The sequence below is a fragment of the Drosophila pseudoobscura genome, chromosome X (genome assembly GCF_009870125.1).
Source record: "Drosophila pseudoobscura strain MV-25-SWS-2005 chromosome X, UCI_Dpse_MV25, whole genome shotgun sequence".
Classification (NCBI taxonomy): domain Eukaryota; kingdom Metazoa; phylum Arthropoda; class Insecta; order Diptera; family Drosophilidae; genus Drosophila; species Drosophila pseudoobscura.
In genome coordinates, this window is record NC_046683.1 from 44739016 (window position 1) to 44754037 (window position 15022).

General features: G+C 42.8%; 1 protein-coding gene across 2 annotated transcripts in view; it reads right to left on the bottom strand.

Annotated features, from left to right (window-relative positions):
- Positions 1 to 1473: 1473 nt before the first annotated feature.
- The window catches only part of Eip74EF (Ecdysone-induced protein E74), a 41056-nt gene continuing 27507 nt past the window's right edge, over positions 1474 to 15022 (bottom strand). For both annotated transcript variants that reach the window (XM_033382417.1, XM_033382416.1), the window contains 3 exons: positions 5984 to 6391; positions 5550 to 5804; positions 1474 to 4168 (listed from right to left, as the gene is read on the bottom strand). In XM_033382417.1, the coding sequence (XP_033238308.1) occupies positions 3282 to 4168; positions 5550 to 5804; positions 5984 to 6391 (1550 nt within the window). In that variant the 3' untranslated portion in view covers positions 1474 to 3281. The remainder of the gene's footprint in view (positions 4169 to 5549; positions 5805 to 5983; positions 6392 to 15022) is intronic.

Consider the following 15022-nt stretch of genomic DNA (forward strand, 5'->3'; position numbering starts at 1 on the left):
TCCTTATAAAATTAAGACTAAACCGTCATTGCCTTTCCCTCTATCCTTCTAAAATTCACCTACATACCAAATCTCGGATCCCAACTTTCATTCTCTTACAAGATATACATAAATACATGTGTGTATATTATATATTGTGGCTGGCTTTAGCTGATTTCTCTTCACAGACATTTCAAAAAGTGTCTGTTAAATGTACAATGGACAAACCAAAAGTCAAAGAAACGTGTAAAACACTTAGATTAGCGTTGGTTATTTATAAATAACATAACCTAATTGCAACTAACGTTAAACCATCTAACATATTTTCCTAATCCCGTGCCAATCCATACATCCGTGGGCCTAAAAGATCCACAATCCGTACTGTTCCGTTTCGTTCCTCAAATTATACTTCGTTCGTTTTTAAAACTAGATATTTTCATTCGTTTTTCGGGTTACCAATAAAGTATTTTTTGCCTTAATCTAGTTAAGAAATAGCGCCCAAGGGCTTCGCTTTTCGTTAATAATTAATTTAGTTGGTCTTATCCAGCATTCGGGGGTTATCCAATTCAACAAAAATTTGGTAGGTATGTATGTATATATATTCGTATTATATATCTTTACGTTAATAATCAAGTGGAAACATGAGGTCCAGAAGTTGTTTAAATATATATACAATTATCGTGCTAGTCATGTACTCGTACATACATACATATAAATATTTTCGGGGGTTGTATTGAAAAACTTGAGGAATGGTTTCATGTTGGATGAGGAAGTCCTATTTTTGTTTAATGTTGTTTTAAAGCTGCGTCCTTCAGGGTGTGAGTGGCTCAGATTCGTGGTTACTGATTTCGTTGTACTTGATTCGTCAATCTTTTGAATGTCTGGTTCGATTCGATTCTGTGTCGGTGTGTGCTTAACATTTAGCATCCTTATAACATGGGAATATGTATCCACTAAAAACTAATAACTGATGTACGCTAAATAATGGTAGATGCGATGGCTTAATCTATATAAATAGACATAGACATAGACATAGACATGTTTATATGTATGTTATAAATCCATGATCTGTGGGGAAACCTCATAAACTGAGACCTCGTGAATTGGTGTCGATTCGTGTCGTGTGTGTCCTTTGTCCGTCTTATCACTAAAAAAAAACTCGTACACCAATCAGATTTTATCTAAAATATGCGATCTGCTCAATAGAATCGTTCGTAAATATCGTTTATCCTATATAGACTTTGAATATATACTATAACTTATTTAACTTTATGTACTTATGTACTTGTCATGGGAGGTATATCTAGATTCCAAATTTGTAGCGGGTTCCATATATTTGTATCATATCATATCATATCTTTTGCTTACAGTTCTACTCTCCATTTCTCTTCCATTTTTCCCCTTCTTTCCATTTTTCTTGGGTGTTTTCTCTGGTTTCTGGTTTCTCGTTTGGGTTTGGGTTTCATTTAGGTGTAAATAAAACGCATGCAGAAATTGAAATAATAATTTTATTTAAAAATAAAAAAATAATCATACAAAAAAATGTTTACAATGAACAGAGTTGAACTCAAGACTCACTTTGTTTATTTGCATCATCCAATCATCCAATCAATCAATCAACCAATCAATCATCATAAACAAAATGATATATTGTAGATTTTCCATCTTCATTCCACGTACACGTACTCGTAAGAATAATAATAATAATAATAATAGATAAAGGTACTTAGAGAACGCAACTAGTATATAGAGATGTAGATTAAAGAACTAGGAGTTGGTTTCTCTTCTCTCTTATTCATGTTTTGTCTGCTTTCAAGAGATTGCACGTTTGGGCAGTGTTTGAAATTTTTGTAAAGGGTGTGTGTTGCATTGAGGATTGCTGTTGCAGTTGCAGTTGCAGTTGTTGAAACTATTTGTCAAAATCTTGGTTCTGTTTGTCTCGGTTTTTGTGGCAGTGTGACGTTTACAAGAATACAGAAGTTAAGTTTTACTTTTACGTTTAGGTTTACGCTTTATAAATATATTAAACTTCAGATCGAAAGAGTTTTTGAGTTTGGTTTTGGTGTTCTAGGACTGCTTAAACGATTGCTTATGGAGTGCGGGTCCCTCGAGTGGGGGGAAGCCCTGAAAAATTAGTTACTCTCTGCTCTTTCCTTTCATATTTTTCCTGTGAGTTTTGCGTAAAATTATACGAAACTTATGAAATAATAATTACAAGAAAGTTTATACCACCAGTTTGTGAAGACGGGGCGGGGTGCTTACTGTAGCTTCAGTTAGGAAGTGTAGCTTGGTAGGATTTTTGATGTGGGTAAGCGGGGTAAGGAGAAAAACTTAAATAAATAACCTAAATATACTCGTAGAAATAGCTATAACTATGAAAAAATAAATTTCATTCCTTCTTCTTAATAAAATAAGCAACAAAAACAATTAGCCGAAGGACAAGCCCAGGCACAGGACACATACGCATCCTCATTCCCATCCCAGATCCCAGATCCGATCAGTGCCTGGCCTATCCTCGGCAGCGGGGGCTGGGGGGATGTGGGGCAGTTGAAAGATAATATTAGGCTAAGGGCATACACAATAAAAAAAAAAAATAATATACTCATATACAGTGGATAGATGGATAGTGATAGAGAATTTCTTGCAGCTATGCGTCCACGTACCCATATACATATACATATATATGTACTCGTACTATCTACTTGTACTCCTATGAATGTACACCATCCGCGTACCACGAATATATCGAATATCTGTAAGAGTCGGTCCATTCCATCCGCAATAATAATAATCATCATACTAATAATAGTGATAATAATAGAATAACCAATAATAACAATATTCATTATTCATTAATCGTACAGTTAGAACTATAGTTAAGGTTACAGTTAAAAGTACAACACTAACGCCAATGAATAGATCATTATTTATGTAGGGTCTCTCTGTGTATGTCTGTGTGTGTGTGTGTGGGTGTGTGTGTGTCTGTGTCTGTGGACCAGGGGTACAGTGGTACAGGGTATATCTCTGGGGTATATTGGGACTATCATCTATTCTATGTAATTTATACTCTTCCGCGTTAGACATAATGAAAAAAAATTCAACACATACAATATACAAGGAAATCCATCCCTCCCTCGCGTAGCCATCCCTTGCTACTATTGCCGCTAGCCGGTTATTACGGTTATTACGCTCCCCAGAACATATTGCCATCGATCTGAATCTGATCCGATCTGAACCGATCTCGGATTACATCTATTTACAGCCGCCCGATCCTGCTGATCTTGCCGATCGCCTCTCCTCTCTCAGACACCATTGCAATCGATCTCAACTATATCCTTGGGCACATCGACAAACTGGTAGACCAGTCGCTGACCATCGACCTTCGCAAGGATGCCGCGCTGGTAATAGTAGCGTAGGGCGCGGCCCATCGTCTCGTAGTTCATGTCCGGCTTGTTCTTGTGCATGCCCCAGAGGCGCGACACCGCCTTCGAGTCGACCAGCTTGAAGACGCCCTTCTCCCGGTTCGTCCACTTGATGAAGCGAGGACAGTACTCGCGATCCTGCAGCAGCTTCAGGAGGAACTCCCACAGGTAGGTGGTGGAGCCCTCCCGGCTGCGCCGCTTCACCCCCATCTCCAGCTTCGGCTTGCGCGGCTTCTTCGCCTTCCGCTGCTGGAAGCCGCCCAGCTCCAGCATGTAGGAGAGATCATAGCTGACGCTCGACGTCGCCGGTTGGATGACGCTCTGCGAGGCGGCCGCCGCCGCTGCACTGGCGCTAAGCATGGCGGCCGCTGCCACCGCGCTGCTGCTGCTGCTCACAACGGAGGCCGCCGCTGCTGCCGCCGCTGCATTGGCGATTGTGGAATGCGTGTGCTGCTGCTGCGTTTGGTGTGGATGCGGATGTGGATGCGAGGGAGGCGCCAGCTGCGAGTGCGGGTGCTGCTGTTGCTGCTGCTGCTGCGCGTACGCTTGTTGCTGCTGCTGCTGGGATTGATGCTGCTGCGTCTGCTGCTGCTGCTGCTGGTGCAGGGAATGATAGCCGTTGACGGCAGAGCTTCGCTGCTGCTGCGTCGGTGCGTTGAAGTAGGACGTTGTCAGGTAGCTGGGGGTCGGGGGGTTGCCGGGCGCCCCTGGATTGCCGACGCCGCCGCCGCTACCGCCTCCACTGCTGCCATAGTAATTGTCGGGCACTGCAAGCGACAAAATCAAAAGGAATGAAATGTTAGTTGCAAATCAAATTTCTCCATTTAAACGTCTGATCTGTCCCACTGTGCACACAGGTATAATATTTTTTTGTCTTTTTACTAAGTTTAGTTTTTTTTTTTTACATCCGGCGTTGTTGCGGCAGTCGCTCGCGCTCTCGCAGCCGACGTTAACGTTGCCCAATTCCTCCGCCAGTTGCTGGGGTCGGTCGGGGGGGTGGTGGACTGGGTGTTGAATAAAAACAAAAGTGAGCAACACAGCAGCAGCACGCTCTCTCTCTCCGACTCTGCTGCTCCCAGCAAGACACAGACACGTACGTCAGAGAGCAACGCACGCTTTCGTGTATGTCTTCGTTCGTTTCGTTTCGTATCGTTTCGTTTCTGCTGCCGAGAGAGGAGTCGGTTGCAGTTGCGTTGGTGTTGCTGTTGCTGGCGCTCTCTCTGCGAGCTGAAGTCCCCCCTACCCTCGTTATTGCCACATTGGCGCTGCTTCTGCTGCTGCCGCTGTCTCTGCTGTTGCTTTGGCTGTCGCTGTCGCTGTCGTTGTCGTTGTGACCTTCACAATTTGCGCAAAGGCAATGTGTCGATGACCACAGATTTTTATACAGCAGAGCACACACACACACACACACAAACGCAAGCAAAGAGAGAGCATAAAAGCAGCGAGTGCAACACATTCTCATTGCAATTGATGGCTCTCAGCGTACATGTCCATATGCTTATGTGTGTGTGTGTGTGTGTGTGTGTGTTTGTGAGTGAGTTGTTTGCTCTCGCCCCCTGCTTGACATTTTTTCGCGAAAAAAAGAGCTAAGCGATGGCACCCATTCCATCACGGGAAGGTGGATTTTCAGCGGATTATCTATGCCACAAGAGATTCACAGAGATTACCGGAATAATCAAATCTTTCAGAAGCTTCGTCCTGTTAATCGATTGTATATCGAGTGGCGGAGACATTTGGGAGTCTCTATTTACCTCGCATTAGGAATGCCTTCCTGGCATAGAAGCATTGATCATTACTATTTCCCATCAGGATATCTGGCGACAATAACTCATCCCCCAAATAGTACTAGTCCCCAATAGGTATAGATATCAACTAGCATCAGGTATTATGTACCATGAACTAACAACACAAGGGACAAGGGATAACTCATTCCCTAATCCGAATTTCGGTTATATACGGTGTTTCGTGTACAGTTTCCATAAATTACAATTCTATTATAAACCGAAAAATCTATTGTCCTTCTATCGTCATGAACTGTTTGAACCTTTGCCCTTGTTGCACCGCTCAGTACATAGATCCCCCCATATAGGGAAAGTACATATGTATGTACACACATACATATGTACATATGTATGCATGTATACTCACCCCCAACACTGCGATTCCATATGTTCCTCAGAGAATTCGCGGCATTGTTCTGGTATAAATTCGGATGCAGAAAGGTGCCCGTGTGGAGGTGCGCCGCTGTCGCCGCGGCTGCTGCTGCTGCCGCCGCTGCCGATGCTGACGTGGCAGCGGGCATGCCCAGGCGCGCCTTCAGCTCGTCGGCGCAGGGCTGGCCGCCGGAACTCGAGCTGTCCACATCGGATACGCCGCTATCCGCGGGACTGGGCGGAAATGAACCTGCACCATTCGGCGGAGACGAGGACGAGGACGAGGACGAAGTCAAAGTCGAAGGCAAAGAAAAAGGAAAAGAAAAAGAAGTAGAAGAGTAAGGCAATTAGCAATCGATATATGTATATGCGGCTTGGATCGAGTCGAGGGCGTGTGCAGTGGTTCACCTTGCCGCCTCTTCCACTCACCTGTTGTGGCCGTCGTGTAGTTCCTGTGATGTGGATTGTGGATGGCGCCGCCGCTGAGCAGATTGTGCAACAGGGGCCGGTGCGGTATGGCCAGTGGTTGTTGCTGCTGCTGGTGTGCACTGTTGTTGTTGTTCCCGTTATTGCCACCACCATTGGTGCCGCCGCCCGTTGCACCACCATGTAAGCTATGCTGCTGTTGCTGTTGCTGCTGCTGGAGCGGCGTGAGCAACGGGTTCTGCTCCGTCTTGATGTGCAGCAGTGTGGTGCCACCACCAAAGGCGGTTCCGTTGTGCTGCTGCTGCTGGTGTTGCTGCTGCTGCAGGATTTGTTGCTGCTGATGCTGCTGCTGCTGCTGCTGTTGTTGTGGTGCTGGACTCGTCGATTGTTTGACAATAGGAATTTCGGTATCTGGAAAAGGAGAGGAAAGGTTTTCCTTAGTTCAAATTTATTGTACGAATATGTTCTAATTCAAATACTTTAACACTCAATATAAAACATATTTATGACTGGGAATGACCCACTCATAATGATTGTATATAGTATACCTATAGATTGTTATGATATTCACTAGAAAAGTTTCTGCAATACATGTTAGAGAGATATCTCAAGCATTCTGACAGCTTTGGAACGTTTGTAAATGATGTTATGTGGCCTCTGCAAATGGCTACAGAACTACCGTTTTGAATAATACATATGTACATAGATCTTCCCATAACAGTAGCACATTTAAATCTCTTTAAATCTCCCAAGTGGATTTCTCAATCAGAGCACTGACAACCCTGGAGCAAACCATTCACCGTTGGCACTCAATTAATGAAATGCTTAACCTCATCCGCGCTCGCATAAATCTTTGCGCTGCAGTCCCCCATTCCATTCCATTCCATTCCATCCCATCCAGTCCCTCCTACACTTCTCTTCTCCCCATCAACACTCTCCACCCTCCACCCATTCACGGCTGTCAAAATGTCTGTCCAAGGGGCTAATAATACGAAAAATTCGCATCATAATTTCATAGAAATGTCATGTTGGAAGAAATATTGCAGCCAAGAGGGGGGGAAAAAAAAACAAAGAGTGGAATGGAATAAAAATAAAATAAAATGGAATGGAATGGAGCGGAGCGGAATAGCAACAACAACAAGGCGACAAATGACAAACGACAAACAACAATTGAAATGCCCCAATTTGTGGAGCCATGAACTCGCAGCAACAACCGTTAAAAGCTGCAGAAAATTAAGAGGAAGAAGGAGAGGGAAAAGGGTAGGCAAAGCCAAAAGAAAAGTAAGAAAAAAAGAAAAAACGTTGGCTTCTCACTTTCCTTTGCAATGCAATCTCTCTTTCCATCTCGCTCGCTCTCTCACTCTCTCTCTCTCTCTCCCTCTCTCTCTCTCTGATTGTAATTGTTGTTGCTAAAAAGTAAAAGTGCATTTTCACTTATTTCATGCAGCAGCAGCAGAAGCAGCAGTAGCAAAAAAAAAAAAAAATGCAAAAAAATTGCATTGAATGTCAAGCTGTTCACACACTGCGACTGCGACTGCGACAGCGACGGCGACGGCGGCGGCGGCGGCGCACGGCCCATGCCATCACTGCTGTCTCGCTCTGGCAAATGCAAAGTGCAGGCGGGCCGCAGCGAGCGAGCGTCAAAGCTGGCAGCGCAATGAAGCTTGCAAGCACACACTCATTCACTCACTCACTCACTCGCACACACAAGCACACACAGGCATACAATTGGCAGCAAGAGAGGAAGAGAAATCAGGTCAAGGCTTGTCGGCACTGCTGTTGCTGTTGGTGGAGGAGGAGGAGGAGTAGAGGGAGAGGAGGGAGCGACGACGAGTTTACAATTTATGCTTTGCTTGCTGCATTATTGCATGTTGTACGTACGTCTCTCTCTCTCTCTCTCTCTCTGTGTGTGTATGTGTGCCTTTTACAGATTTTTAAATACAGACGACCGACATCGTCTCGTTTTGATTGCCTGCCCGCCCGCCCGCACCACACTACGCCGCACCGCTCCGCTTATTCCGTTCATTCCGTTGTGGGTGAACGAGAAGCATGTAAAAACATGAACACAAATAAAAACTCAAAAGCCGCCGCAGAGAAATATTAAAAAGTAAAATAAAATATGGCACAAAAGCGTATTTACCCACAAAAACACAAGACAAGGAGAGGGGAGGGGAGGGGAATAGAAGGTGGACCCCACGGAAATCGCGCGGCAACAAAACAGCTGTGCGCCAGCCTATACACACACACACACACACACACACAGTCTGCCACCCCCTCTGTTGCAGCCCCAAAAAGCTACAGTTCTCTCGATTTGTGTTTTTAACGGAAATTATAAATATTAAATTTTCGCCGAGTTTTTGTTGAGTTGAAAATTTGCTTTCCTTTCGGTTTTCCTGCTCTCTATTTACTCAGGCTTTAATCGCTTGTCGAAGTTGAGAGGCTGTCGGAAATGCCCGTCACTTGCAGCCATACTTTTTCGTATGCCAATACCCTGTGGCCGTGCTGAACGCGGGGCATATTGTCGAAAGCCAAAATGAAAACTTGGTAAAAAGGGAGCTGCTCCATTTGAAAATTGCATCTTTTTCCTCAAATACAGGGTAGCCCACAGTCGTGACATTCTCTATGTGTAGTTGTTCTTGCTTATTTTTGTATTCAAGTTTGTCGTTGAATCCGCTAAAGGGGCTGTCGGGGCTCACGTGTTTTGTCTGTGGCATACGTTGCGTATGCGCAAAATTGAGTGCAGGTGTCCGCACAAGCGAAAAATTCTCTCAATGATTACATTTGAGCAGGGAAATACTTACGAAATACCTCACTTAATAAATTCACGTGTAATTTCGGTTACAGGGCATGGTTTTGACCGAATTTAAAGGAAATTCACTTATTATTATAGAATATATGTGTATTATTTCCAATTGAATATTTACATTAAAATACACTTGTTTGGATTGTGGATTGTTGCAGGCATTCACTTACGAAACGTGTGCGGTTACTTCCTGTTGGCATACTACGCGTATGTGTGACTCCAGAGAACTCATATTACACATACGCAGTGGTATGAGAATTAGTTTTCTGAGAAAACCAGGGAATTGTACGTACACTAAGCACACCCTGATGGACTCTTAAGATTCCTTTTCCTGCTCTGAGAAATTCAGGGTACATTCAAGAATAGTCCACAGCCCCCCAACACTCCCTTGCTGCTGTCCGCCTGACAAGAGCTTTCACTGTACTATCTCAGTGGGACCCAGGGGCAATCGCAGGGCCCACAGACGAACGTTCAACTTTAATGGTGCATAAACAAACAGAAAAAAAAGAAGGAAAAAACCTACGAAACATTGCAATGCTGCGCCAAATGTGCGCTGACCTCTAAAAATGCGGTCTAATAAAAACACCAACAACAACAGCAACAACATCAACAGAAATCCCACCAAAACAGCCAACAAAACACACACACAGAAAAAAATATAAAAAATACATGTAAAAAAAAAACAAAAAATTAAATATATTACGAGAAAACAAAGCGAAATTGGCAAACCAACACACACACACACACACACAGCACGCATAGACATATCAAAGAAATTAACGGTAAAGTCATGTGCATGTGTTTGCTGTTGCTGTTGTCGTTGTTGTTGTTTTTTTGCTATTTCTTTTCGTTGAATTTTGAATCACTTCCAGCGGCGCTGTCCCTAGTCCCGCCACCAATTTGGACTTGAACTGCCGCTCGTTGATATGTGCGCGGCATTTTGGGACAGTTACATCACAATTCCGGACAAACGGACGGACAGACGGACGGACGGACGGACGGACGGACGGACGGACAGCGCAGCATAGCATTTGGCGTGGCAGCAAGAGTAGGTCAATGTAGGTACGAGCCATCGTTGGTCTTTTGTTGTTTGTTTGTTGGATTTTGTTGTTGTTGTGGGTATGATTAGTTTGTTGCCATATAAAGCTGATATGCGAGTGCCGACTGTAATATACATATGTACATATATGATATATACCCTTGCCAGAGGGTGCTACCATTCATTCGAGGGTTTTTTTTGTTGTAACGCAAAGAACTATAGGACAGCTATGTCCTTTCCCAGAGGTCTACTTAGACAAGATTCGGCAGAAAGTAGTAAGAAGATCATTTAATGCCATAGATCGACCCAACTTTCGTTGGACAAGTAAGTATTTCTTTTATGGAGAATCACACAAGAGATTTTCAGGGTTTGGTTGAAAAATAACCCATTTAAGATCATTCATTTAAGAATGAAAGAGCATATAATCTTCAATTGACACTTGTGCATTTTTCTCTGTATGTATATTACGGGTTTGCTTGGGTTGTTTGTGTGTGTTTAAAGGTGGATAAGGCGGCGTCATCGGAGGAGTTGTTTTTGTTTTATTGTTGCCGCTCAAAATTTGTTTACAATTTTCGTACAATTCGTTTCCGAAAGCGGTAGAAGCTGCTCCGCTGTCTGCTTAACAACAATTGCAGCCACAACAACAACAAAAACTTCAGCTTGTAATTGTTTATGGGATTTTGGCTATTGGCCTATTTTTGATGTGCCTCGCGACTCGATTCGGACCGACATTTCTTGTGTGATTTGTGGGCGGTTTTTGGTAAGCAATGAAAAAAAGAGTGAATTTTTGTGTGTGGGTCGCGTTCCCCTGAAAGGGGAATTCATTTTTCGAGCCTCACTTTGTTTTTTTCTTTAACAGACATTAATCAGTGGAAAGTAAGCGAATGAAATTGCATATTCCACAGTTTTGGGTATCCGAGAGATTACGGCTTTGCGATTGGGGTTGGGGAATGGCGGATCGAATGACATGGGAAAACATTAATGAAATAAATAAATATTGAAATGCCTGCTTGGATTGCAAAAGAGTATCGAAGAAAGACAGAAATATGTATGTACATATTTGGCTAATCTTTAAACTTGAATTAAATTGGTGATTCCCTGGAAATAATCCTAATAGTCATAGCTGCCGTCTCCCGCCAGCAAAGGCACATAAATAAATAAATAAACTAATAAATATTCTACATAAACAAATTCTATTCATCAAAAAACTATTATTTGTATAGTGCTTAACGGAAGGATGGATGGCTGTACAATTACCCAAAATAAATAAACAGAAATGACTTGGTCATGAAACAACTACAAGATACCCTATAATATAATAAGAATAGATCCCCATTAGATCTTTTCTGCCTGTAAAATATATCCGATTGTGCGATAAATCGTCGGATTATGGCAGTACATTAAACTCTAACCAATGGTCCAATGATCCACTCGACACCTCTTGCAACAGAATATGTATGTACATATGTATGGGTAGATGTGTACCCTTGGGTACTACTGGAACAGGATATGGCAACAGAAACAAATGGTTTTGTATCGATAATTTCACTTGTGCGCAATATTGCGCCAAACCGGAATCGAAATGTGGATGGGAATGGGATTTGGATGGCGATTGGGGTATGGGGCTGTGGATGCGAATGGAATGGGTTGGGTTGGGGCGTAATGGGATACACATTTATTTATTTATTGCCAATAATCATAATAATACAATTTATTGCACTTTCAATGTCTGCCCTGTGTCTGTGTGTGTCTGTGTGTGTATCTGTGTGGAAGAAAGCAAAAATTCAAGTTGATTTCTTCGACTGCAGGCTGCACAAAGAAACGAAAACAAAATCCACAACAGAGGCAGAGAGAAAGGGAGACAGCAACAGGAGTGAAGAAAAGCGACAACAACGCAAAAGTTCTATATTTAAATATTATAATTTATGTGTTTGTTTGGTAATTGTTTAGTTGTTGTTCGTATTTTGTTTTTTTTTTTTTCTGGTGAATGTCTCCTCTTCCCCAAAATGTGTCTTCCCCATTTCTTCGCCCGCGCCCGCGCTCTTCTTCCTGCCCATCAGATCAGCCTTTGCACGATCCCCATTCCGCAGTTCTTTCTCATTCCCTGTCGCTGTCTCGCTCCCACTCTGATTGTACATATACACATATTCCCCATTCCCATTCCCGTTCCCATTCCCTGTCTCTCTTTCATTCCCACTCGCATTCCTCAGCCCATCCATTCCCATTTCCTTTCCCTTTCGCACATTCAGAAGCATGCCTCCCCTCCCTCTGACACTGCCTGTTCCTGCTGTCATTACTCTTCTCTTTCTCTCTCTCTCTCTCTCCATCTCTCCTCTCTCCAAATTCCTGTTCTGCTGCTTATTCTGGCTTTTATGCCGACGTCGCTGCCTCTATGTGTGTGTGTGTGTGTGTATGGGTGAAAAGAATAAAGCTGTTTTCTGCTCTTGTTGCTCACTTTTTTCCTGCTCTTCTGTCGCGTCGCCGCTGCCATGGCTTGTGTGTGTGTGTGTGTGTGTGCGTTATCCGCGAGACCTTGAACTTGAGACTGAATTTCCAAAAAGCGTACAACACAACCACAAACACTCGCACACATACATACGTACATGCATACGCAGAGGCGCAGAGTCGCAGAGCCAGAGCCACACACACACACACACACAAGCAAACATGATTCTCATTGTTTGCACACGCACAGACATGCACACAGACACGAACGGGACCGGGAATGGGAATGGGATCGGGAACGGGAACGGGCATGCATATCAAGCAATTTCTTTGCCTTTTTTTCAGCCTTTTTGCCTTAAATTTTTGAACACATATGCATTTCATATGTATATGTACACACGCACACGTACAGATGCAAAATTCTTCCCCAATATTTCCGCATTAAGAAATTTGCTTTGCTTTTTTTGTTTGCATTGTTTTTCGTTTGTTTTTTTACGACTCTGCTTTTTTCTCTACATATACTCGAAAATCTATCAATCTCGAAAATATAATGTAATTTTTCTCTTCTAAATATATATTCGTTTGTTTTGTGTTTGTGTTGTTTCATTTTAGCTGAAATCTTTTTTAATTTGTCATTAAGTACTTTTATTTATTTTAATGGGTTTTATTGCAGGGTATATATGGTGCATACATACATATGTACATATGTATATAGATTGACGCATTTGCCTCCAGACCCAATTTGTTGTTGAATATTTAATTTGTTGTTATTGTTATTTTTGCGATTGTTGAAACTTGATTTGATTTTGTAACCAACATTTTAATGGCTTTGCAAATGCATATCATATTCTTTTGTTTTTATTATTTTTTGAATATTTTATATAAATTTGGTAGATTAATATTCATTATTAATGTACAAATGTTTGTGTGTGTGTTTAAGCATAAAAGGAAACGAATCTGTGGATTTATCTGTACATTATATATAGGGGTTTTTCATATAGGGTTCTAATAAAAGTTCAAAACTTAAAACTGCTTCGCGGGGATCTACATTCTGCGAAAAACTGTTTCCATAAATGCAATACATTTCTTTGAAATTATTTGCATATAAGAATCGTATATGTATGTATGTACAATATATGGGATTTTTACAACCCAACCCGCATAACCAGTTATCGAATGTAAACGTTTCGGCTTACCGATATTTCCTATAAACCTTTTTTTGTTCTTAATTTGACTCTGAGTCAGCTGCTTATGTGGATCTTTATTTTATACATATGTACGTTTTTATAATCTTTTTGGCGATTGTTTTCTTTCCTTTTGTCCCCAGTATATTGATTTCTGTTTGTTTTTGTCTAATTATCGTTAAGTATTCGGTCACTTCCCATAGTTTTTGGCTACAAATTAGCACTTTCTAGTGGTTGACAAAATGCTACTTTTGTCACGCGCCATCTTTGGGCCCTAAAGGTGTTGATTGCATGAGAATCGGTTTTGCTGCTCGGAAATCCCCAGCATAATTGATCAATACCCCCTGGATAGCCCCGTGGAAAGTTTTAGCATCTACTTTTCGTTTTGGGGCTTGGGTTTCCCATAAGAACATTACGTATACGAGCCGTTGTTCTGGCATTTTGCAACAAGTTGAAGCCGTTGGGGCCTTGACCCGATCCGAGAACTGCGCTGACCATATGGCCGCCATGCCACACACGAGCAAAATGTGCAACCACTGCTGTGCCACACTGCCACACTAGCTGCAACCCCCTGCAGCCCCCTGTCTACATTTTGCTCAATATAGTATCTCGAATTGCGTTAATCCGATTTTGTAATTGCGTTACGTTCGCAATGGCGGGTGGGAGGGGGTCTGACATAATCTATCTATCTAGAAATGGCATTCAGAAGGGGTCCCCCACAGCCCCCACAGCCCCCACAACCCCACAACCCCACACCCCCTGCCTAGCGTTAACTTTCTTATTATCGAAGCCAATCAATAAGGCAACCGATAAGGCGATAAGGGGACTGGGACTCCAGAGACAGTGCCAAGAGAACGAACCTACAACCTCCCACAAGAGAGAGGAAAAAGAGAGCCCAAAGCGATTACAAAATCTAAAAGATACTTCACGGATTGGTATATGCCACAATATATAGTATATGGGGCAGCCGGACAGTCGGACAGTCGGACAGCCGGGCAGCCAGGCAGCAGCTTACATAATTCTAAGGCAAAACCGTATTTGGGTTAAACAAAAAAAATTGAGAAAAAAAAATGGGAAAATCATTTGCTAATTTCTTGCCACGAAACGAGAAATTTAAGTTTTTCCGCGCACACTCGATGTGTGCATGTGTGTATGTGTGTGCGTTTGTCTGCTCAGGTTGTTGCCAATCTATTCCCAACCTACCTCAAAATGTTTTGCGTTAGGCCTGAAAAAGCCACCAGAGAGCGGGTTCGAGGGGAGGTCTGGTCTGAGGTCTGGTCTGGTCTGCCCGAACAACTTGCGCTCTTTTTCACTATTTCCCACATCGTGAGCACACACACAGACAGGCAAACAAATGCACAGATACGCACACATACAGATACATGGCTAAGCTGGTTTGTCATGTAAAGATACTTTACAGCAAAGAGGAAGATAGACAGAGAGACACAGATACAGAGAGAGAGACAGAGAGGGAGAGGGAGAGAGCGTAACGAGACTCTCGGCTCTGTCTGCTCTCCGTCGCCGCATGTCGCAATTGAAAGTTGCCACCGCTTCGCTCTATCTCCTGCCTG